Consider the following 24,160-nt stretch of genomic DNA (forward strand, 5'->3'; position numbering starts at 1 on the left):
TGGCCAGACAGGCCAAATGACCAAATGGGTACAATAGTGGCATGTCTGCTCTGGGGGAAACCAACTGTTCTCTAACTACACTGGAAGCTTGCTCTATGGGAGGGAATGCGTGCCTGGTACTGAAAACCTAATAAAAAGCCTATGACAGCAAAGGTCATGATCCTTAAGGGTATAAACATGCTCTTGTCTCTCTAAATGCATATATTGTTCTCACCAAAATGCCCTGAAAGCACCACACTTAATATTCATATTCATATATTAATGCTGATCTTTCTTTTTGTTACAGAAGCTTCTCTTTTCAGGTGGCAGTGACCACTGGGATGACCCAAAAGACAACATAATGCTGAGAAGAAGTGAGGGAGGGGAGGGAAATACCATGGTTTGTTATCTGTAAGTATAGAAGTTGTCAATAATATATATAATATATATTATATATGTTATTAATATATATATATATTTATTTACTTACTTACTTACTTATGTATTTTAAAAGTTAATTGAAAACCTCCACAAAATAAGTCCAGAAGCAAATGGCTTCTCAGCCAAATTCTACTGTACTTTCATTGAAGAAATGAAACCCGTTCTTCTCAAACTTTCACATATAATCAGAAAACATGGAACGCTCCCCAACTCCTTTTATTAACCTAGCATCACCCTAATACCAAAATAAGACAGAGATACAACAAGAAAAGAAAACTACAGGCCTATGTCCCTGATAAACTTACATGCAAAGATCCTGAACAAAATCGTCATAAAGTATATTCAACAACAATAGCATTATCCAATTTGATCAAGTAGGCTTCATCCCAGGGATTCAGTGGTGATTCAACATATGGAAATCAGTCAACATAATACACCACATAAATAAGCCCAATCACAAGAACCACATGATTATTTCAATAAATGAAGAGAAAGCCTTTAACAATATACAACATCACTTCATGATCTAAATGCTGGAGAGAATAGGCATTGAGAGTTTATATCTCAACACACCTGAGACTGGGGCTTGCTGTGTACCCCCAGCTTGCATCACACTCCCTATGTAGCAAGGCTGGGCTTGAATTTTCTAGGATTCTTCTGCTTCTTTGAACATGCTGGAAGGACTTATATGTGAATATTGTGTTCTTAATTTATGTACATGAGGGAAACTCTAGAGAGCAATTATTGCTTTTCTTTTATGCACATGTGCTGAAACAATGGTTTTTATATCAATTTCACATGAACTGAAACATCCCATCCTGGAATGAGTCTCCTTAGGAAGTTCCAAATTCATAAGGACTTATCAGGATGCAGGAATTTCTGGAGTCCAATACCAGTCAGAATTCTTCATTCAAAGTCACTCACACTGTGTTTAAAGTGGCAATTTAAAGGAGTGTGGGCAGGATATATTTTATTTTATTTATTTGAGAGAGAGATACAGAGAAGGAGGGAAAGAGGCAGATAGATAATGGGTGCATCAGGGCCTCCACCTTGTGCATCTGGCTTATGTGGGACCTGGGAAGTTGAACTAGGGTCCGTTTGGCTTTGCAAGCAAGTGCCTTAACTGCTAAGCCATTTCTCCATGCCCTGTCCAGTGGCTTTTGTGTAGGCTTAAGTTGTATGTTCCAGTGCTCATGGCTCTAAATCCCCACTGAAAATCAAAGGAAAATTCCTCACAACAGTTCCTCAACCATCCATGTTTCACCAGTCAGGGTCCAGTGCTTCTCATGGAGACTAACCCTTTTGCTATGGAATCTGTTGCAACTTTCCCTGAACTTGTCACACTTGGCCCCAGCCATTGCTGGTATTCATAAGATGCACATGGATCTGTGGCAGCTGTATGACTTTCTCGCAGTCTGTGATACTTTCCTGGCTCAGCAGGGCTGTTCTTCAGGGAAAGGCTACAGTGCACTTCCCAGCAAGGGCTCACCTCTGCCAGAACGGCGGCTGTCCTTGACCACATCTTGCTCAGGATAACTTCTTATGTCTCAGTGAATTGTAAGTATTGAAAGGGTAAAAGATCTAGAAGATGATAGAATGGAAGTTAAATGTTATTTAATAAATCTATACAGGTCCCTGAGGGTTTTCTATTCTCTCATACTTGTATTCTGGCTTAAATAACTGTCAACCTAGCATTTGTAGATCAACAAACTTTACATGCATTCAAGGATTTGCTGTTGTAACAAATATATCTGCTTGAAGAAATCGCAGCAATAGAGTTTCTGTCTCTCTGAAGCACTTTACATTTCACATCATTTTCAAATAGCAAATTTGGTAGAGCTACATCAATCCAGTATTCTTTGACTCAACTTCTGTTTTCTTTTTTTAAAATTTATTTTATTTATTTATTTATTTGAAAAAGGGAGAGAAAGAGAGAGAGAGAGAGAGGCAGATAGAGAGACAGAAAGAATGGGCGCGTCAGGGCCTCTGGCCACTGCAACCGAACTCCAGATGCGGTGCCCCCTTGTGCATCTGGCTAACGTGGGTCCTGGGGAATCGAGCCTTGAACCAGGGTCCTTAGGCTTCACAGGCAAGCACTTAACCGCAAAGCCATCTCTCCAGCCCAACTTCTGTTTTCTTTGCAATGTTTCTCTGTTCTGTCCAAAAAAAGGAAGAAAAAAAAAAAAAAGAAAAAAGAAAAGCTTTTGTGACTGTGTTGCAAACAGGCTTATTAATGAATTGCCTCAAATTGTCTGTGGCCATGTTACCAGAATGTGCCTGATCTTGGATCAAACATTTCAAATTATTATGGCTATTATTGAGGCATGATAATTTGTGTTTGTGATAAATTATGTGTTTTCTGATAAATTCTAAGCACAATTACAGAAGTAGGACAAATGTCATTTAGTGGTGCTTTCAGACTCAAGAGACCTGACAACATAGTTCTATGAATAGCAATATAACTATTTGAAGATTCAGCTGATGTTCACAGATTTGTAGCCCCCAAATACATTTGAGTTTATCTCCTGAGAACAAGACATTCTATTTTTAAATCACAGTTGCTAATAATTTTAGTAAAGTTAATTTCAATAAACTCTGTTATGTAAAATATAGTATGTTCTACTTTGAGTACCTGATCCAAATATATCTTTTGTAATTACTTTTGTTTGGTGATCCTTGTCAGGTTCATTTGTTTTGCTAATCACCTGCAAGATGCTTCTCTCCACTTCAAATCATTTTTGTCTGCTTTTTTTTTTTTAAAATAGGTAGGGTCTCACTACAGCCAAGTGTGGCCTGACATACACTCTGTAGTCCCACGCTAAACAGAAGCTCACTGTGATACTCCTACATCTGCCTTTAGACTGCTAGGATTAAAAGCATGTGGCACCACCACTGGCTTATTTCAAATTTTGTCTTTGAGGGACTTAACTCATTGGAAACTGGTGGTCAAATATTTTATTGGAGAGCAAGTAAATATGAATCTGCTCAGTGTCATATTATTTTTTTGTGGAAAACATACAGTCATTCATCTGTCATCTCCTTAATTCTATTTCCTTCTATAACAGTGAAAAAAATCACACATTAGTCTGCATAGATACTTAATATCCCTTTACACATTGCAACCTCAGTGACTTGGAATTTTATAATTATAGTTTAATGTCCACAAGACAAGGGAGATAAGTATAAATCAGGATGCTTAACAAGCAAGGCTTTTGTTTGTTTTACAGTTTTTATTTTATTTTATTTTATTATTCTTTCTACAAGCAGAGAGATACAGAGGAGAAAAAGGGCAAGTGAAAGAGAAAGAGCCATAGCCGTCAACTTCTACATGTGCATGCCAGTCTGTGCCTCTGGCTTTAGGTGGGAACCAGGGATCAAGCCAGGGTAACTATGGTTTAGAGGTAAGCACCATAACCACTGAACAATCTCTATAGCCTCCCAAAGTATTTTTCCCAATTCATTTTTATTAGATATGCACATATTTAGTAAGTAAACAACACATGTTGGTACCATCCTTTCCTTCACATGTGCCCCTTTTCCAAACAGGCCTTCCTCATTGGGAATGCAGGTCAACCCCATGGGGACTGTGGGTCACACACTGAGGGCAGCAGCTAGTTATGGGAGAGATGCAATGTCTCTGTGCATAATGTCGCAACTTGTGGCCTAACAATCATTCCACTCCCTCTTCTGTAAAATTTCCCGAGCCATGCTGGGTGCATTTTAAGTCTACTTCAGTGATGGGCATTTAGGAGCCTCTAGATTTCTGATTTGTTAGGTTTTGAGTATCTTTAGTGTCGATCTCCTTCAACCTTGTGCTGATATCAATTTCACCGAGAAAGCAGCACTCTTTCTCATTTCTCCAATTCCTCTATTGTTTCAGGTGGGGCCAGGGTGGACTGCACTGGATTATTTGTCTCCTCAGGTCCTGTTCCCATCTGAAAAAGAAAGACAGATTCTCCAACAGAGAGTGAAGTCAGCAGTGATTAAATGGCATAACAATCATTAATTCAGAGAGAATTTAAAGGATTTAGACCCTCATATAGCTCAAGATTGGTGGGATCTTGACACTGGAAAGCAAAATCCTCATCTGGATATGATTCTGACTTGTTTCCAAGTTCCAGACATGGTTTCCTTTCTACTGGGTGGATCTATTAACCTATCCAAAAGCAGCTGGTTACCCACCATGGCTGTGTGCCACTATTGCACTTGTGTGAGCATCATATTATATTGTTTGCTTCTGAGGAGCTTAGACTTTGAGGTGCTTAGAAGAAAGTTGTCCACTTTCCCTCAGTAGTGCATGTAGTGATTTCCAGCACTACATGGGCTGTCTAGGGACTGGCTCTCTTTTGGATTCCAACCAGGTTTCTCCATGGTCAGTCCTGACTGCATTTGGTGTCTTTAGCAGCAGGGTTTCACCGTTAACCTCTGGTGGGTAATCAAGTGCTCTGACAGAAGTCTGTCTTGTTTGTTTTGGGAGACTTTGTAAGCCTCTCCATCAATAGCTCTTTGTGGATGTTAACGATGTGTTTTTACAGGAATTACAGGCCAGCACCAAGGGAAAAGAAAAAAGGAAGTCAAGAAAAAAAAACAAAAACAAAAACAAAGACCTTCCAGGTAAGTTGGTGGCATAGGAGCCATGCCAAACCAGCCGAGGGAGGGATTTAAGCAAAACACCAGCAAAATACACTCTTCCGGAAAATGAAGGAGGATAGGTTATTCATGGACACAGTGGAGAAGCTGGAGAGACCAAGAAAACTCTGTGCAAAGTCTCACCAGTAGGATGCATGAAGGAGAGAATCGAATAACTAAACTAGAAGACCAGATGACAGATCTAATACAGTACAACAAAGAGAAAGACAAGCTAATAGCAAAGTATGACTGAGAATTTTAAGATATCTCATATTTGATAAGATCAAATACAAGAATTTAGGGCATAGGGGCTGGAGAGATGGCTTAGTGGTTAAGCACTTGCCTAAGGACCCTGCACTGAGGCTCAATCCCCTAGGACCCACGTTAGCCAGATGCACAAGGGGGTGCATGCATCTGGAGTTTGTTTGCAGTGGCTGAAGGCCCACGTCCATTCCCTCCCTCTCTCTCTCTGTCGCTCTCAAATAAATAAGAATAAACCAAATAATTAAAAAAAAAAAAAAAAGAATTCAGGGTATAAGAGAAGGAAAGAATTTCAGTCCAGAGGCTTAATAGGTGTTTTCAACAAAATCATAGGAGAAAATTTTCCCAAAATTTGGAAAGAAATGCCAATGCAGATAGAAGTGCCAATGCAGACAGAAGAAGCTCTTAGAACAGCAAACAGACAAAACCTGGAAAGAACCTTTCCTCGCCATGTTATAATTAAATTAGCAAATATGCAAAATAAAGAAAATATATTCAAAGCAGTTAGTGAGGAAAAGCAAATCACCTGCAAAGGAAAGCCTATCAGAATATCTGCAGATTACACAACTGAAAAGTTTAAAAGCCAGAAGGGCGTGGAATGATGTATTTCAAGTTCTGAAAGATAACAACTGTCAACCAAGATTACTTTATCCTGCAAAGCTATCTATCCAAATTGGTGGAGAAATAAGGACATTCCACAACAAAAACAGGCGAAGGGAATTTATAACAACTAAATTAGCTCTACAGAAAATAGTTGAAGGAATTCTTCATGCTGAAGAGAAAGCAACACACACACAGGAGGAAATAGGAAAAAAAATATACCACACATAAACAACAGTTAAAACAAAATAGTAAAGGGAAAACAGGAAACACTACAAAATAAGAAGAGTGGCAAGAATAAATGCATACCTTTCAGTAATAACTCTTAGTATCAATGGACTCAATGCACCAACCAAAAGACAATGGCTTGCAGACTATATTAAAAGTCAGGATCCTGCCATTTGTTGCCTCCAGAAAGCTCATCTCTCAAAAAAAAGATAGACATCACCATAGGATAAAGGGATGGAAAATGGTATTTCAAGCAAACGGGCCTAGGGAAAAAAGCAGGGGTTGCTATCCTAGTATCTAGCAGGATTGACGTCAAATCAACATTAGTGAGGAAAGATAAAGAAGGTCATTTTATACTGATTAAAGGAACACTCCAACAGGAGAACATTATACTCCTAAACATATGTGTATCTAACATGGGTGCTCCCAGTTTCACCAAAAAAAACAAAACAAAAAAAAAAACCACTTATTAGACTTAAGGTCACAGAGAACATCAAACACAGCTGTGCATGGAGACTTCAGTACCCCACTATCATCACTTGACAGATCATCCTGGCAAAAAATAAACAGAGATATATCTGAATTAAATGATGTCATGGAACAAATGGACCTAACAGATATCTACAGGACATTCCATCCAAATGATGCAGAATATACACTTTTTGTCAGCACCACATGGAACATTTGCTAAAATGGATCATATATTACAACAGAAAGCAAATCTACAAAAAATAAGGAAAATTGAAATAATAACTGGTACTCTTTCTAACCACAATGGGATTAAACTGCAAATAAGCAGTAAGAAAAGCTACAGAGCATAAAGAAATTCATTCCACACTTTTAATGCAATCCCCATTAAAATTACAATGACATTCTTCACAGGAATAGGAAAAAAAATCATAAAATTCATCTGGAAGCACAGAAAAACCTCGAATAGCCAAAATGATTTTGAGCAACAAAAATAAGGCTGGTGGCATCACCATACCAAATTTTAAGCTATATTGCAAAACCACAGAATCAAAAAGAGCATGGTATTGGCAAAAAGACAGACATGTAGATCAATGGAAGAGAATGTATGATCCTGATTTTAATCCAGGAAACTAAAGCCATCTGATTTTTGACAAAAATGCTAAAAATAGGGCTGGAGAGATGGCTTAGTGGTTAAGCACTTGCCTGTGAAGCCTAAGGACCTTGGTTCGAGGCTCCATTCCCCAGGACCCACGTTAGCCAGATGCACAAAGGGGCACATGCGTCTGGAGTTTATTTGCAGTGGCAGGAGGCCCTGGCGCACCCATTCTCTCTCTCTCTATCTGCTTCTTTCACTCTATGCCTGTTGCTCTCAAATAAATAAATGAAAATAAACATTTTTTTTTTAAATGCTAAAAATATTCATTGGAGAAAAGACTGCCTCTTCAACAAGTGGTGCTGGAAAATCTGGATATCTATATGTAGAAAGATGAAAATAGATCCTTGTCTTTCTCCATGCACGAGAATCAAATCCAAGTGGAGCAGGGACCTTTATATCAGACCTGAAAGTCTGAAAGTGCTAGAGGCAAAGGTAGGGGAAACTCTTCAATATATCGGCATAGGTAATGACTTTCTGAATATAACCCCAATTGCTCAGAAAATAAAACCACTAACCAACTACTGGGATCTCATGAAATTACAAAGCTTTTATACAGCAAAGGAAACTGTGAACAGAGCCAAGAGACAACCTATAGAATGGGAGAAAATGTTTGCCAGCTACGTATCTGACAGAAGATTAATATCCACAATATACAAAGAACTCAAAAAACAAAACAATAACAAATCAAACAACCCAATCAAAAACATGGGCTATGGAACTAACTAGAGTTTTCTCATCAGAAGAAATAAAAATGGCATATAAACATCTAAAAATGTGTTCTACATCGTTAGCCATTAGGGAAATGCAAATTAAAACTACCTTGAGATTCCATCTCTCTCCCATCAGAATGGTTACCATCAAGAAAACAAATGACAATAAATATTAGTGAGGATACAGTAAAAAGGGAACCCTTCGGCACTGTTGGTGATAATACATTCTGGTATAGCCATTGTGGAAATCAGTATGGAGGTTTTTGAGACAGCTAAAAATAGATTTGCTGTATGATCCAGCTATAGCACTCCTAGGCATTTGTGTGAAGGAATGCATGCCTGGTACTGAAAACCTAGTCAAAAGCCTATGGTAGGGTAGGTCATGAGCCTTAGGGATATAAAGCCTGTTTTTGTCTAGATAAATGTTATATTACTCTCACCAAATTGCCCTGAAACTACACTTAGTGTTCATACTCATATATCAATTCTACTTTCACTTCAGGTTAGAGAAGCTTCTCTTTTCAGATGACAATGCCCACTGGGATGACCCAAAAGGCAACATAGTGGTGAGGAGTGACAGAGGAGTGTCCAGCACTGAAACATTTCACACCTTCCAAAGCACAGGGTCCATTGTAGAATAGGTGGCTGAAAGAATGCAAGAGCCAAAGGAAGGGTACCACTCCTTACATACAACTGTCCAGACAGAAATTGGCCTCGATATCCAAAACTTTACAGTGGCTAGCATTACCTACACAAACCCCTCATAATAGGAGAAAAAGATGATGATATGAAATTAAAAGAGAGATTAAGGGAGAGATGGTGGGGATATGATGGAGAGCAGAGTTATGAAGGGGAAAGTTGGGGAGGGGTGGGAAATACCAGTTTGTTGTCTGTAAGTATAGTAGTTGTCAATGAAAAATATAAATTAAAAATAAAAAAGAAAAGCACGATTAAGATTAGGTTTCATCTCATCCTCTACAGAGCCCTTTGATTCAGGTGCTCCCCTTCCTAAGGGTTCCCATTTAGGGTTCAACCTTTTAGTCTAACTTGCAGGAAACAGGATTCTATGGTACCAGTTCAACTATTGGAGGGGTAGAGTAGCTTTGGTAGGAAACCGTAGTGTTTTAGACATTGAAGTGTTCTATTCTAGGCCCTTTTGGCTTTCGGGGTTTCCATTGAGAAATTTGACTTACTTATGATTGGATTGCTATTGTATGTTGTGAGTTGTTTCGCTCTCACTGCTTTCAACACTCTGTTTTGGTTTCATTGTTAAGAGTTTTAACTACAGTGTGTCTTGGAGAGTCTCTGTGTCCTGTATTGGGATGGGCCTCTCTTTTGGGAGATTTGGTAATTTTCTTAAATTATTTTGTTGAATATCTTCTCTATGCCTCTGGCCTGGATTTCCTCTCCTTGTGGTATACCCATGATCCTACAGTATACCACACTTCCCTCATATTCTATTCACTTAAGTTTTTGAGCTTAGTGAAGTTTTGGGGCTCCCAGTCAATCTCTTTTGTGTTGTCTTCCACGTCAGAGGTTCTGTCTTCCACATGATTAACTCTGTTAGTGAGGGTTTCTGGAGAGATATTTATATGTTCCACTTGATTTTTGTTTTCGTTTGTGTTCTTTTACATACTGTCCATCTCTTTTTTGAGGTACATTTTTTCAGTTTGAGTTCTGATTTTCTTGATGCTTCCTGGAATTCATTTTTGCATTTGATGAAGTCTTCATTAAGCTTAATCAACTGGTTGTTGAGATCTTCAATTTCTTGACTCACCTTTAAATCATTCAAATTTCTTTTGATGGTTCAAACCTTTTCTTCAACCAAGTTAAGCTTACTGTAAAAAGCTAACTACTTACATGATTCTGTCCAATTTCGTTGAAACAACTGTTGGTTCTTTGACGGGTTGCTTCTAGTTCAGTGATTCTTTTGACCAGGGACTCAATGGATGTTGTGTTTTACTTTTGAGATAGTATTTCTGTTGATTTATCTAGGATTTCATTGGAGGCTTCCATTGTAAGCATAGGCATCCTTGGCGGAGATCTCTCAGTTTTCTGTCTTTTTTGCATTATTAGTCTACCTAGTTTAGGGAGGCTCTTTAGTTTATTGAGGAGGAAGCATACTTTTCTCCTTTGGCGCAAGCACGCTCTGACTCAGGTGAACAGGGATTTTGGTGCCCTTTGGGCCAGTCAGGATATCAGGAAAAAGGCCTGATTACACAGTCAACACAGGGACCAGATCTCCCAAGCAAGGCACAATGAATCCTACTGGGACCAGGGAACTGGGAGGAGTCAGGGATCAGGATCTAGCCTATTTGCTCCACAGTGTGCCCACCCACAAACTAGGTGGCACAGGGAACCTGAACCAAGGAACTGGGAGGAGCAAGAAAGCAGGGACCTGGCCTACTCACTCCGTGCCAAGGCTGCCTGCACAATGGTCACCACAGGGAGGCAGGAGCAAGGACTGCGAGGAGCCAGAGAAAGGGATCCTGCCTACTCACTCAGCACCATGACAGGCCACACCATCCAGCACAGAGAACTTGGACCAGGGAACTAGACTAGGAGGTTTTTATTTGACTAAAAAGAGTGCATTAGTCCATTCTAATGATTCTAAGAGTTTTATATTAAGTTACCCGACAATAGAAAAGTAGCCATCAAAAGTCCTTTCAAACAAGAGACTTTGGAAAGAACACTGCTGAGGACCAGACTAAATGCAATTTAAGGTAAAAAAAAATAAATAAATAAAGATACTTTCAAAGCTTATCTTAGTTCTCCCAGTTACAGAAAATGCCATTATCTTGTCATTAAAGTGTCATTAAAGAAAAACTTATGTACTTAAATAATAAATGGATAACATATGTCAATGTTCTGTGTATATTGTAAAAATAATCTGAAAACATTAGACTTATAGGAACAGATTAGAAGCAGGCCGAAGAAATAAGGGGGGAAATAAGGCATTGGCTCTAAGGAATGGAGAAAAAAAAAATAGGATAGGGAATGCTAATTACTCTGACTTGATTAATATATATTTTATGCATGTTTCTTTCAATACAATATGCACCAACATATAAACGATTATAATATGCTGTTTTCAAAGAATGAGAGAAGAAATGAGGCAAAAGAGGAAAGTTGAGGGAAGGACAAGAAAGCAAGAAAAAGAGACGTTGAGAATGTGGAGTGGGAATGTAAGATATCAGGAATGCATTGGTCAAAAGTGAGAAGGAAGAATCACAAAAGTGTTATGAAGTTTCGAGAAGACAGAAAATAAAAATACAGAGGAATATTTCAGTCCCTTGAATGTTGTACTGATGTCCATACATTCTAACATAACTATATAGGTACTTTTAAAATATTTTGGGGACTTTTTCATGAAGTTGAAACTGTATGGACATAACATGCATTAGTACCATTATTTTCCCTCTGTCTCTATTCCACTGAGGGCCCTCCTCAGCAGGATTGCTTGTATTCACCCTGGGCTGTCTGGTTATGAGTTGTAAGAGAAGCAGGCAGTCATTCTGGAAGGAGGGTTATGCTTCTGGATATTCCCTCCTGCACTGTGGCTCTTTCAATGGCTCATCCCCATATTCTGCAAAATTCCCCTGAGCTGTGGGGTGTGTTTTAACTCTAGTGTTGTTTAATGTTGCGCTCTCAGAAGCTTCTGGAATGCAGGTCAGTTGAAGGGCACAAATTCTCTCCAGTCCTCCTCCCTCTGCCTGTGGGCTGCCCTAAGGGGAGCAGCTTGGTCTGGCACACATTCATTCCTAAGGACATGGAATTCTGTTTTAGCAGAGGCCTGGGTAATTCAGCTGAATGACCACAGAATGAAATCCCAATGACAATGAGCAAACGAAACAAAAAATCTCCTTAAACTCTTTTTCTCAAGTGTTCTATGACAACAGTGATAAGCAGACTAAAACACCCTTCCTATTGAAACCTTGCTGGCCCAGATTCCATTTTGTGATTATTCTGAAAGAATGAAGTTTAGATGAATAGGAACTAGAAGGATGAACAATGTGGGTACACATTTATAAATTTTACCTATGTTGAGTTTGGTTGTATTTAAGAGTAGTGACATGTTTTTATTAACATTTAATAAATAACATATATTTTACATTTAATACTTTTGTGTGCAGCATATGTAGACATGGTATATGCCCATGTATGTACAGATGGGCACACACTATGTGGACGTATGGTGTGAGGATATTGTGTGCCTCTCTTTTCACAGTTACATTTATTTTCTTGAGTCTTCATGTCAAGGTCTCTCACTGAACATGGAACTCATAAGGCTTCTGAGTGATTGGCTCACCAAAAACTCCCAGATATCTCCCTGTCTCTATTCACCTCAGTGTTGAGGATACAGGTGTGTCTATGTCATGCCCACCTCTTTACTTTGTTTTTGGAGATCATAAACAGGTCATTATGTTTGCTTCACAAGCACTATCAACTACCGAGCCATTTCCCTGGCCCATATATTATTATACTGCTTCAGATTATATAACCAGAAGTAAACTGTGTGTGCAAGTATGTGTGTGTCTATCCACAAGACACTTCTGGTGTTGATCACCCAGCAATCTACAAAATTTTGAGACAGGTTCCATGCCTGGAGTTCACAAATTGGGTTATATTGGTTTGACAGACAGACTGTGCAAAGTATCTTCCGGTCTAATCCCTTGCCATGTAATTAGAAGTGACACTTCCATTCCTGGCATGTAGCTCAGTTCTTCATGGCTGCATGTTAAAGACTTTAACAAGTAATACATTTCCTCATACACTGACACAATGTTTTTGATGTCATCTAAAAATCCCATCAGAGAACAGATACTAAGAAATAACTGAAGTCTGTACATAAGTAAGGAAAGCCCATTCAATACAGTGAGAGGAAAAACATTGAGAACTCAAAGCAGAGAACCACGATACAATCCCTGGACACTCATGTTAACTGAATATCAGAACTAGATATGATCCAAATATCAAACTACACCATTTGTTTATAGGACATGAAGAATTAAAATGGTAGGGTGCAGGTAGAAACTTCTCTCTGCCTGGTCAACTTTCATTTTCACAAAATGTTACATGAAAGCTTCTGTTGGAGAAATGTTACCAACAATCCTGATCTGTTATGGACACGGGAGTTCTATACTATCAGCACTCCAGGCAAGATGTGCCTTTTGGTTCAATAGTGTCATGAAAGATGTAAGTGCAAGCAACTGCTTTTTGATTGGATTTAAGGCCTACTTTACAGAAAGGAACCAGGCTGGAGAGATGGCTTAGCAGTTAAGGTGCTTGCCTGCAATGCCTGTAGACCAAGGTTCAATACCCCAGTACCCAAGTAAAGCCAGATAAACAGGGTTGTGCATGTTTTGGCAGTGGCTAGAGTCTCTGGTGTGCCCATTCTCTCACTCTCTCTACCTGCTTCTTTCTCTCTCTCCCACTTTCTCCAATAAATAAATAGAATTAAAAAAAAATGCAGGGCTGGAGAGATGGTTTAGCAGTTAAGGCACATGCCTGCAAAGCCTAAGGATCCTGGTTCGATTCTCTAGGTCCTATGTAAGACAGATACACATGGTGGCACATGCATCTGGAGTTCATTTGCAGTGGCTAGAGGCCCTGGTGTGCCCATTCCCAATCTTTCTTTCCCTGTCTCTAATAAATAAGTAAACAAAAATGGAAAAAAAAAAATAAAGGGAGGGAGGGGCCAAATGCATTTTATTGTTTTAAATTAAACTTATAAGCACAAAGAGACAGGGAAAATAGAACAAGAGACAGAGAATAAGAGTGACTATGGGCACAAGGCCTCTAGCCACTGCAAGAACTCCTGATGCATGTGCCACTTTGTGGCTTTTTATGGTACTAGGGAATAAAACCCATGCACTTAGGTGTTACAGGAAAGCACATTAAATGCTGAGCCATCTTTCCTGGTCAGAATCAACAAACTCTATTATATTTGTGGGTGACATAGGCCCAAGAAAGCGAAATCAGTATGACTTTTTAAAATGGATATGATGCACTTATTATCCATTTAAACATTGATTTCTATGCCTACTATTAATTGCTACTATTGGGATTAGGAGGTGAAACCTCCTTTGTCTGCTACATAATTAAAAGTCATCAGGCTAGAGAGAGGGCTTAGTGGTTAAGGCAGTTGCCTGCAAAGCCGAAGGACCCAGATTCCACTCCTCATTCCATGTAAGCCAGATGTACAAGGTGGCACATGCATCTGGAGTTGTTTGCAGTGGAAGGTCGTGGCACACCCATTTTCTCTATCTACCTCTTCCTCTGTCTTAAACAAATACCCTTAAAAGTGGTCAAATTGCTGAGAAAATGTGGCCTTTCCTGTGACTTAGCAGCCCCATGTTGAGTCAGAAAAGAGAGAAAACAATCACAGGGCTGTATCACCCCTGTTAAGGTTCAGGGGACATCATGGAAAGAGGGTGAAGAGAACATAGCCAGATTAAGGGATGGAATATGGTTAAACTATTCTCTGGGCAGGACAAGGAAGTTGCTATCGGGAAATCAGAAGAGATGGGTTACCCATACAAAAATCTCGTAATTTGGGCTTTTAGCTTAAATCCTTCCTCTAAATGGGGGAGGGTACTTGAAATGTCACATAATGCAGTATGTAAAACTCAGTATCTAATGCATATGAAACCAGTTAGAATTGCTGAGGTTGCAGGGGATTTTTCAAAATAAGTTAACTCCCGTTATGTTTCCTGACCTCCTGTAGGTGGCATGTTGTGCCGTTATTATTTTCTGGATAGATACATGCCCTACTGCAAGGATTACAGGTGTCCATAACGCTTGGGAAGCTCACAAACTGACGCCTGGGAATCTCAGACATTTTGATGAGTCCAATGCTCTCCCGTACTTATAACATCTAAGTGCCAAACAATTTCTGGGGCAAAAGAGACCTTCTTCAATATAAGTTCCTACAGTATTAACAGAAAGATACAATGGTTTTAGCTTTTGTAAATCAGACTTATGCTGAGGTGGGCCAGTGTTGTGATGGTCTTTGAAATACTTATGCTCTTGAATGTAACACACCATCTATGCACCTATAAATATACCTCATATCACAAAAATAAATAAATAAACTAGCTGGGCATGGTGGTGCACACCTTTAATCCCAGCACTCGGGAGGCAGAGGTAGGAGGATCTCTGTGAGTTTAAGGCCACCCTGAGATTACATAGTGAATTCTAGGTCAGCCTGGGCTGTTGCTAGACCCTACCTCAAAAAACCAAAAATAAGCCAGGAGTGGTGGCGCATGCTTTTAATCCCAGCACTCGGGAGGCAGAGGTAGGAAGATCACCGTGAGTTCAAGGCCACCCTGAGGCTCCATAGTGTGTGTAGAGGTGATGTCCAGTCTCTGTTCACGTCACGTTGTCCTGTCATCATGGAGCTTTCCCTACAGACTCTAGGCAAAAATTACAGGTTCTATCCAAGTACTGCAAGGGTGATGTACAGCCCTTCTTCTTGCTGGTCTCCTTTCCTTTGAGGATTTTTGATGACTGTTGAGGATTCTGCTCATGTTCTTAGCATGCTTTGCCTCACAACCAGAAGAAAGTGCTCACCTACTGGGGACATTTGGATCAATTTCCTCATGTGAAGGCTTCACTCAGGATCCCAGGGACAAAAGAGAAAAGAAGTCTGAGGTTTGCTAACTTAACATCTTCAGGATCTGTGGGTAATAACCTTTTTATTTTAAATTTATTCATTTGAGAGACAGGGATAGAGAGAATGAGTATGTCCGAACCTCCAGCCACCGTGAATGAACTCCAGACGCATGCACTTCCTTGTACATGGGTCCTGGGGAATTGAACCTGGGTCCTTTGGCTTTAGAAGCAAGTGCCTTAACTGCTAAGCTATCTTCTAGCCTTAATACTTATCGGCCCCTTCTCCCAGGACTCAAGAGGTGTTTCTTGTCAGAAGGAACTAGACAACACTTCAGCTGCAGCATGTCTCTCAATGGATGCCTGTGGGGCAGGACATGACACAAGTTTTGCAGCAGGGCTGAGTGGGACCTTAGACTAAGGCTAGGGGTCAGGCTGCCAGACCACAATGGAGGGACCAGGTGCAGATGACGAGCGGACTCAGCGGAAAAGGGTTGCTGTGTCTGGAGGATCTGAGCAATGCTTAGGAGCAACTGGGTGCAAGATTTGGGAGACCAGATTGCGAAGGGAGTGGAGCTGCGAGAAATGTATGTGGTAGTAGTGAGGATGCAGAAAGACCAATGGTGCTCAGGTAACTCCCAGGCAGTGGTGTGACTGCATGTGTCACAGGGATCTGCACCAACAGTTCTTTGTACAGGAATCACTCTGTGGACTCAGCATTTGAACACCTACTTGGTATCCAACTTCTAGTATTAAAGTTTCTCCATGTGCATCTACGTCTGGAAGGCCCTTGTACTTTACCTGAGTCACACCATCCTACGTCCTGGGATCTGTTACTGCTGAACACTTCTGGGTTACGTTACTTTTTATAGGAGTAATGGATCATATTCTCCTGTTTATTTGGGTGGCTGGTTGAATTTAATGACATGGTTATAGAACTTAAAACGGGTATGTCCTTGATGACTCTTGGGACAGGGGCAGTCTTAAGTTCCTTGAGGCTCTCTGCAGTTCTAGCAGGCACCCTTTGCATCTCAGAACCAGCACATTATCTCTGACTCTTGCCCTGAAGGTCAAAAATATTTTACATTTCTAAGGGTTATACTTAGATTAAGCAGCTTGAATCAAATCTGACTCCTGGCAACATCAATCCCATCTGCAGGGACACACTGGCAATGTATCATACTTACAGCAGTAGGGGCTGGGGAATGGGTACACTGCGGAGCGACCCTCAAACATATCCCACTAAAATCTAGAAGACAAGTGTGTCTGCTTTCTTCACTCCAAATCAATATCATGCTCAATGTCTTAGCTAGAGCAGGAAGACAAACGATAGGGACACAGAGAAGAAGGAACATGATCAAAGGGTACTTAACGGTATGATTTTACACGTGAGCTTCCCCTAGAAAACTCCTAGAGCTAATATACACGTATAGCAAAGTGGCAGGACACAAAATTAACACTAAGCCAGAAGCCTTCCTGTATCCCCAAAACAAGGATGCTAAGGAAGAAAACAGGAAAACAATTCCACTCACGAGTGACACAACAAAACAAAACAAAACAACTTGAAATAAGCTTAACCACGGGAGCTAACAACCTCTGCAGTGAAAACTTTAAAAACTTAAAAATCCCAAGAAAGAAAATTAATTAAGACACCATAAGATGGAAATATCACACATGCTCATTCATGGACAGGAAGAAGGAAGAATTAACATTGTAAAAGTTTCAATCTTAACAAAAACAATCCATAGGTTCAATGAACTACTTGAAGTTAGAAAGTGGGAAGGGAGCAAAAATGCTAATTATGATAAAGGGATGCATTCTGGTATATCTGTTCCACCAGTTAATAAGGAAAATAAATTCTTACCTATGAATCTTTTGTCAACTGTGGAAGTTATCACCAAAATTATAATAAGAATTGTTCTCCATAAACCAAGTTTCATTTGAAACACACAAGATTAGAGCCTCACCAAGGCTGTTTATTTCTTTAGCTTGGTAGAATTAATATTCTAGACTACAAAAAGAACCACATAAAAGTGGCTTGAATTATAAGGACTTCATCATTATTATAAACTAATAAGAGGCAAGTACTCTTTCTGGCCAGATAACTTATGAGGATGGGAAAGTACATTAAAAAGTTCATGTATGAACTGGAAATAATGTCACGTTCCTATAATCCCAGCTATGAGGTAGGCTGGGGGTAAAAGACTGCTGCATCCCAGCCCAAGGGTGGCTGGGGCAACATTAACACAACACTGTGTCAAATAAACAAAGTTCATGTAAAAACAATGTCCAAGAGAAAACTAAACCACTTCAGCAAGCCACACAGAAAACATAACTCACGTCTTTTGGCTAAATTTTAAGTCATGTTCACAGATCTGTCAGTTAGGGGGAAATGGTGAACCCCACTAAAGTCGGGGCCTCAGAACTCATTGTAGGAACTGGGCAGAATGACAGTTTTCATTCCCCAAGGATGTAGGGGTGACTAGGCTGGAGAAGTAAAGATGGTATCGACCATAGGTACTGACAGTTGCATTACATAATTCTGGCAAGGAACTGGGAACAAGTCAGAAAGTGCTACATAGTTCTTGAAAGCTTCGCACATACCTGTCACTCATAATGCACCGCCCCCCACTAAATGTTCACACAGGTGAGGCTCAACACCTGACAATGAATACTGTCCTAAAGTCTTGCAGCATGAATTTTCTGGTGCCGATTGAGGTGGGAGCTTAAGCTATAGGCTTTTCCACACTCACTGCACTCATACGGCCGCTCTCCAGTGTGAACTTTTTGGTGTCGAACAAGGTGGGATGTTCTAATGAAGTCTTTCCCACATCTGCTGCATACAAAAGGCCTTTCGCCAGTATGAACCCTCTGGTGTGCCATGAAGTCAGAGCTTCGGCTGAAGAACTTACCACAATCACTGCACTCAAAGGGTTTGGTCTCAGTGTGAATTCTCTGATGTTTAATGAGGGTGTATCTGTGTCCAAAAGATTTCCCACAGTCGCTACAATCATAAGGATTTTCTCCAGTGTGGACGCTCTCATGCTGAACAAGTGTAGACTTATGTCTGAACACTTTCTCACACTTGCTGCACTTGTAAGGCCTTGATCCACTGTGAACTCTCTGGTGTACTACTAAGTTGGAGTGATGGCTAAAATGTTTCCCACATTCACTGCACTTATAAGGCATTTCTCCAGTGTGGACTCTCTTGTGCTGAGTAAGGTTGTCTTTTCGACTGAAAGCTTTCCCACACTCACCACACTCATAGGGCCTTTCTCCAGTATGGATTCTGTGGTGCTGGAGAAGTGTGGCTTTGCGGCTGAAGGCTTTTCCACACTCACTGCACTCATACGGCTTTTCTCCACTATGGATTCTCTGGTGTTGTACAAGGGTATCTTTGCGGTTGAAACCTTTCCCACATTCACTACACTTATAATGCATTTGTCCAACAAGAAAGCCGTCCCCATTCTCAGTGTTCTTCGCCGTCTTCCTCTTCCTATGGGTGACCTTGTGGAGGTGACTATTCACACTGGGCTTGAGGTTCTGCTCTACCTCACAGGCAAAGGACTTCTCTGATGAGTGAGGTTCTGCACAAACTCTGAAATTCTTCACCAGTGACTGCTTACCTTCATCTCTTTGTGAGGATTTCTCTACACAGTGACGCTTCACATTCTTGTGAAAGTTTGCACTGAACCAGAATTTTCTCCCACATGCTCCGCATGAGTAAGTTCTAAGTCTGTACTTGGTGCCCTGGCGTTCATCTCCATACAAAATATCTTTCAAGATGGGCCCACAGATGTCACAAGAGTAAGTTGTTTGTATGGATGAACCAGCCTTAGGAGTGCTAACATGCGCCACTCTTGCAGAAATTCCAGGTCCAGAAGATACCTCTTCATCCTTCATGGCACATCCACAACCTGGAACAGAAAAATACTTATGCATTCTTTGACTTGCGTAGGACAGGACAATCCTACCTCTCATGCATGTGTAGTAACCTCAAGATTAAGTACCATGTGGGGTCACTGGCACAACAGATAAAGTTGAAAGTAAACTCATCAGACACAGGACAAGACATAGTACAGGGAGAAAGGCAGACAATCCTCCTATTAATCCTTTTCAAATGATTCAAAGAAAGATTTTGGCTGATGGTAACAAGAGAGACCTATGCAAAAGTATATGCCCATTTCCAGGAGAATATCTAATTAAAAACGAGTGGCACATGTTCAGATACTGTACATCTGATGACCTTAGTGCTGTCTAAAACTGGAGATTACTGTAAAGGGAGCAACAGAGGACCTCAGTATTAGCAAGTAGGGAAGGATAGCCCTGGATCATAAATTAGAACAGAAATGACAAGAATATTCAGGATGGCAAAGAAGAGAGAGATAGCCTCGGCCCTTGGTATCAAATAGGGTAAAGACAGGTTTCTGGTTCTATCTGAACACATCCTGGAAGTTGCACCCTCTGTCACTCACCAGAGCTGGTCCAAGCACCTCCTCTTGTAACTAGAGCCATGCCCTCTGTCTGGTGCCCAGGGTCCACTCCCTTGCCACAGTTCAGCAATCATAAGGTTCTGGAAGATGCAAGTTACCAAGGAAAGAGAGCACAGGTGGGTTTAAAAACATTAGCACAGAATAAGCTATCTCTATGCAAGAACATCAGAAAATGTCTTGCAGACACAGCCCTGTGTGCTCCACAAACAATGACTATGATTAGCGGAATTCAAAAGTTAGAGAGTTAATTAGCCCAGAAGTGCCCAGATTGTAGCCAGAGTCATGTCACCACGAATAAAGCAAGCAGGCTCAGATGTACTGGGCTGACCTGAAGACCCAGGAACCACAAGCCCTTCTTGGCAAGTCTCTGGGCAGGAGGAATTAAGGAGTAAGTACAAGGCATGAAGGAGAAAACACACATTGCCTGAGCCTTGGTATCCAGAGGACATACATGATGAAGATAGGGAATGCAGCAGTGCCTTTTGTACAGTTATAGGAAGAAAAGACCAGACCCTAGAGAAATATGGAAGGACAGAAAGAAAGAATGTATTCTGTTGTGATACTGGACCCTCTGAGTCTCATCAAGTAACTCCTTCTTCAACCAGAGGAAATAGTCAAATTCATTCTCAGAATAGGTCACATGATTCTGAGTGAAAGGAAAACAATGGTCTGAGGCTCAGGCTTCCTCTTGCTCCCCCAGGGACTACATATAAGACCTTAAGTAACTCTGACCATAAATCTGATCTCTTTGCCTGATGCTTCATCCATGTAGTCTCCAGACCTGCGAATCTACCAGTCCACAAACTGGCCCTACTGTGAGGTACCACCACATCCAAAACTCAATTCATGACCCTCCAGAAAGAAGCTCACCCCCTTGACTTTCCCACTTTTTATCCTTTCAGATGCTCATGACGTGAAAACTGAGTATGATACAGCAGGAATCCTTCCCTTGTTGGTTCTACCTTAAAACTTCCACCCAAAATCCAATAGCATCTCCATTCTCAGCTCCTCCCAATTCTTCTCTAGTCCTTACCACATTCACAGAACTGGTTTCCATAGCAGGCTAGCATGACTCTCTGCTTCCATCCTCATAAGCCCAAGCTCATACTGGCATAATTTCCTGAATGAACACTGGAATACTTTTAAAATGCTTTACATGTCACCCCCCTCTCATAAGAGTAAGAGAAAGCTTTATTAAGCAGTGAGGGAGAGGAAAACTCTGTGCTCCCCAATTCCCACCTACCAAGACAAAGATAGACGTGAACATGAGTGCTTAGTTTCCTGACTGAAAAAAGAGCCACATACTCCTGATGGACACTAAAGATTGGACGAGAGTACCCTTTTCCTCCATGCCAGTCATAAAAGGAAAAAAAAAAAAAAAAGCTAACCAGAAAGCCTTTATAAACCACTAAAAAATGCCAAGTTGAGTGGCCCCTCTCTACTAATGGAGAGCTTTTATTTATTTATCTTTTTCTGTTTATGTTCCTTCATGTCTCAATAAACAGCATAAGCTTTTTTTTCCTCTCTCTCAAATTGCTTTCTCTCCCTAAGTCTCTTCCTTTAAAACTTAGCCTTCTTATTATCCAGAGACACTGCTTCCCCTCCCCACACCATGACTACTGCATTCATAACCCATATCCCAGGGGGGAATACCAGCAACAGAGCCTTCAGCGGAATGGAGGTGGGGGGAAGGGGTAGAATAAGTGAATACTATGGGAATCAGACCAGCAAATGACTTGCCCACACAACAAAATTCTAGTATGTATATAGTATAGAATGAATACACACACACACACACACACACACACATATGTGTATGTATATATATATGCATATATATATATATACACATACACACACACACACACACACACACACACACATATATTTTACAAACAAACCTACTTATCTTTCTTGCCCCTAAGAAAGCCGAATCTGCAAGGCAAGGAACCCGGATCGTGGCTCGCTAGGATTTAGGTGGTCACTGCGGCGTGGCTGGGCACCGCAGTCGCGGTGTCAAGCCCACTTGAAGGCCCTTCGTGCTCAGAGAACACCGGTTCAGCTTCCTCGCTCTGCACCCCTTAGAAGTCCAGGAACAGCTAGCTGCCCATGCCACGGGCCTGCGCGGCTGGCACTCGTGCCCAGTGCTGCCTGTGCAAAGCAAGCGCGCAAGCAGGGGCTCAGTGCCCCAGGGCTGCGCGGGATGCGGACGCACCTGCCCAGGGCCCCCCTCCGCGGCCTGGGCCATGCCCCTCGCCGGGCCGCGCACCGACCGCGGGGACACCAGACCGCTGTCCGGAGCCTCCGCCGCCCCGGCCGGAAGCTGGGGTCTCCCGGATGCCGCACCCCTCCTCACAGAGCCGACTCAGCTAGCCCGAATAGCCGCTAGGACAGCTCGACCGGATAATTGACAAGATGTCCGCTGCGGAAGGGCGCCGGAAGTTCCGCCCAGACGCTGCGCGAAGAACCGGAAACGCCCCCAAGCTGCCCCTCCGCCGCGAGCCGTGCTGGCTGCTGGGTAATGTAGTTCCCACGGAGAAACTGTCCCAAGCCTCTTGGGGCCCTGGGGACCTCTTAGGCGAAGATTAATAAAAAATAATAAAAGAGATAAAAGAATTACCCAATGAAAATTATACCTTTAAGGATCTAAAATTTGTATTTATTACTTAGTGATATATTCCAAAACAATGCTGTTAGAATAGAAATGAATTAGGTCAAATATATTACCTTGTAATACTCAAAGAAAATTCAATAAATACATTTTTGTCAGTGTTAAAAAAAAAAAAAAAGATTAAGGAGCCGGGAGTGGTGGCGTACGCCTTTAATTCCAGCACTCGGGAGGCAGAGGTAGGAGGACCGCTGTGAGTTTGAGGCCACCCTGAGACTACAACATTAATTTTAGGTCAGCCTGAGCCAGAGTGAGACCCTACCTCAAAAAAAAAAAAAAAAAAAAAGAAAGAAAGAAAAGAAAAAAGAAAGAAAGAAAAGGTAATAATAAGGTACTGTGCTAGTGGCTCTGAGAATGTGTTCTGAGACTCCCTAGATGAGCCAGGAGCCCTTAACTGTCCAAGGACCTGCTTCCACAGACCATGGACAGCTATTTGAAGGAATTATCAGAATGTTGAGATAAATGAGTTCAGGTGTTCCTCAGTGGACACACATCTGTTCATTGTCCCCTCCAGTGTCCTTCACTGTTAAGTGAAATGTAAAGCCTTAAGCCAGTTATGTGAGTTTAGGAAGGTGGAATTATGCCAGAAGGCCACAGTGGTTTTGAAAGGGCATTTGCATTCCCAAATAAGTTCCCAACAAGGAGGGCCATATAGAGGAATCAGGAAAGAATACTGGACTGTCCAGTTGGTGGGGGAAGACACATGTCTACCTGGATAGTTACGGATGATGTCCGACCAAAGAAACAACACACCAAATGGGAGCCTGTACCCCTCAAACCAAGACGGTGTTCATTTCCCCTTAGTAGCATGGCACCTGCCTTAAAAATAAATATTGTAAGTGTATCACTGACAGTATGTCCACAAATACATGAAAAATTATGTAATAGAATGCCACATTTCACGTGTAATTACCAAGACAACATTAACAATGAGAAATCGTGTTATCACTGGAGGATAATTGTTTTAATGGCTGAAAGTAAATCACAATTCTGTAGTATTCAGGGGTACAATATACATATGTGACAGCTGGCAACAGTTGTGATACTGGCATAATTTGAGATCACACTAAAGTCTCAGAAGTGAGAGGCTTAAGATGAGCATATAGTTGTGTTAGAACTCTGAACATATCAGGGTTTAGTCACTAAAACGTGACTTCTTTGTATTCTTGAAAACTATGAGGAAGTCCATGTATGAGAACACACAGGAAGAAGGAGGATGGGGAGCCCCTCACCAGTCTGGGGTACATCACAAGGCTCTGTCTCAAGAAAATTAAGATGAAAATTAATAAACATCCACATCTTGCTCTACGTATGCCTAGTGTTTTGCATGCCATGTATGAATATATTTCTGTAACACAATTTTTTTCCATTCTTTAAGACTACTACAATTCAGACAAAATATTCTTGGGAAACT

The 24,160-nt window shown here is 41.1% G+C and overlaps 1 protein-coding gene across 1 annotated transcript; it reads right to left on the reverse strand.

Moving 5' to 3' along the window:
* Positions 1-3,630: 3,630 nt before the first annotated feature.
* On the reverse strand, positions 3,631-22,284 carry Znf134 (zinc finger protein 134). The gene is made up of 4 exons (XM_004671832.3): positions 21,984-22,284; positions 20,061-20,158; positions 18,498-19,502; positions 3,631-4,355 (listed from the first exon to the last, which is right to left on the reverse strand). The coding sequence occupies exons 2-4, from the start codon at positions 20,098-20,100 to the stop codon at positions 4,339-4,341; spliced, it is 1,062 nt and encodes a 353-aa protein (XP_004671889.3). The 5' UTR covers positions 20,101-20,158; positions 21,984-22,284; the 3' UTR covers positions 3,631-4,338.
* Positions 22,285-24,160: the final 1,876 nt, after the last annotated feature.

This window comes from Jaculus jaculus, chromosome 14 (genome assembly GCF_020740685.1).
Source record: "Jaculus jaculus isolate mJacJac1 chromosome 14, mJacJac1.mat.Y.cur, whole genome shotgun sequence".
Taxonomy (NCBI): domain Eukaryota; kingdom Metazoa; phylum Chordata; class Mammalia; order Rodentia; family Dipodidae; genus Jaculus; species Jaculus jaculus.

What these genes read in the sequence shown, in the direction of transcription:
- Znf134 (XM_004671832.3), bottom strand. Translation starts at nt 20,100, where the DNA reads ATGGCTCTAGTTACAAGAGGAGGTGCTTGGACCAGCTCTG. An exon ending in AGGTGCTTGGACCAGCTCTG is followed by an intron (nt 19,503 to 20,060) that starts GTGAGTGACAGA and finishes TTTCTGTTCCAG; the next exon opens with GTTGTGGATGTGCCATGAAG.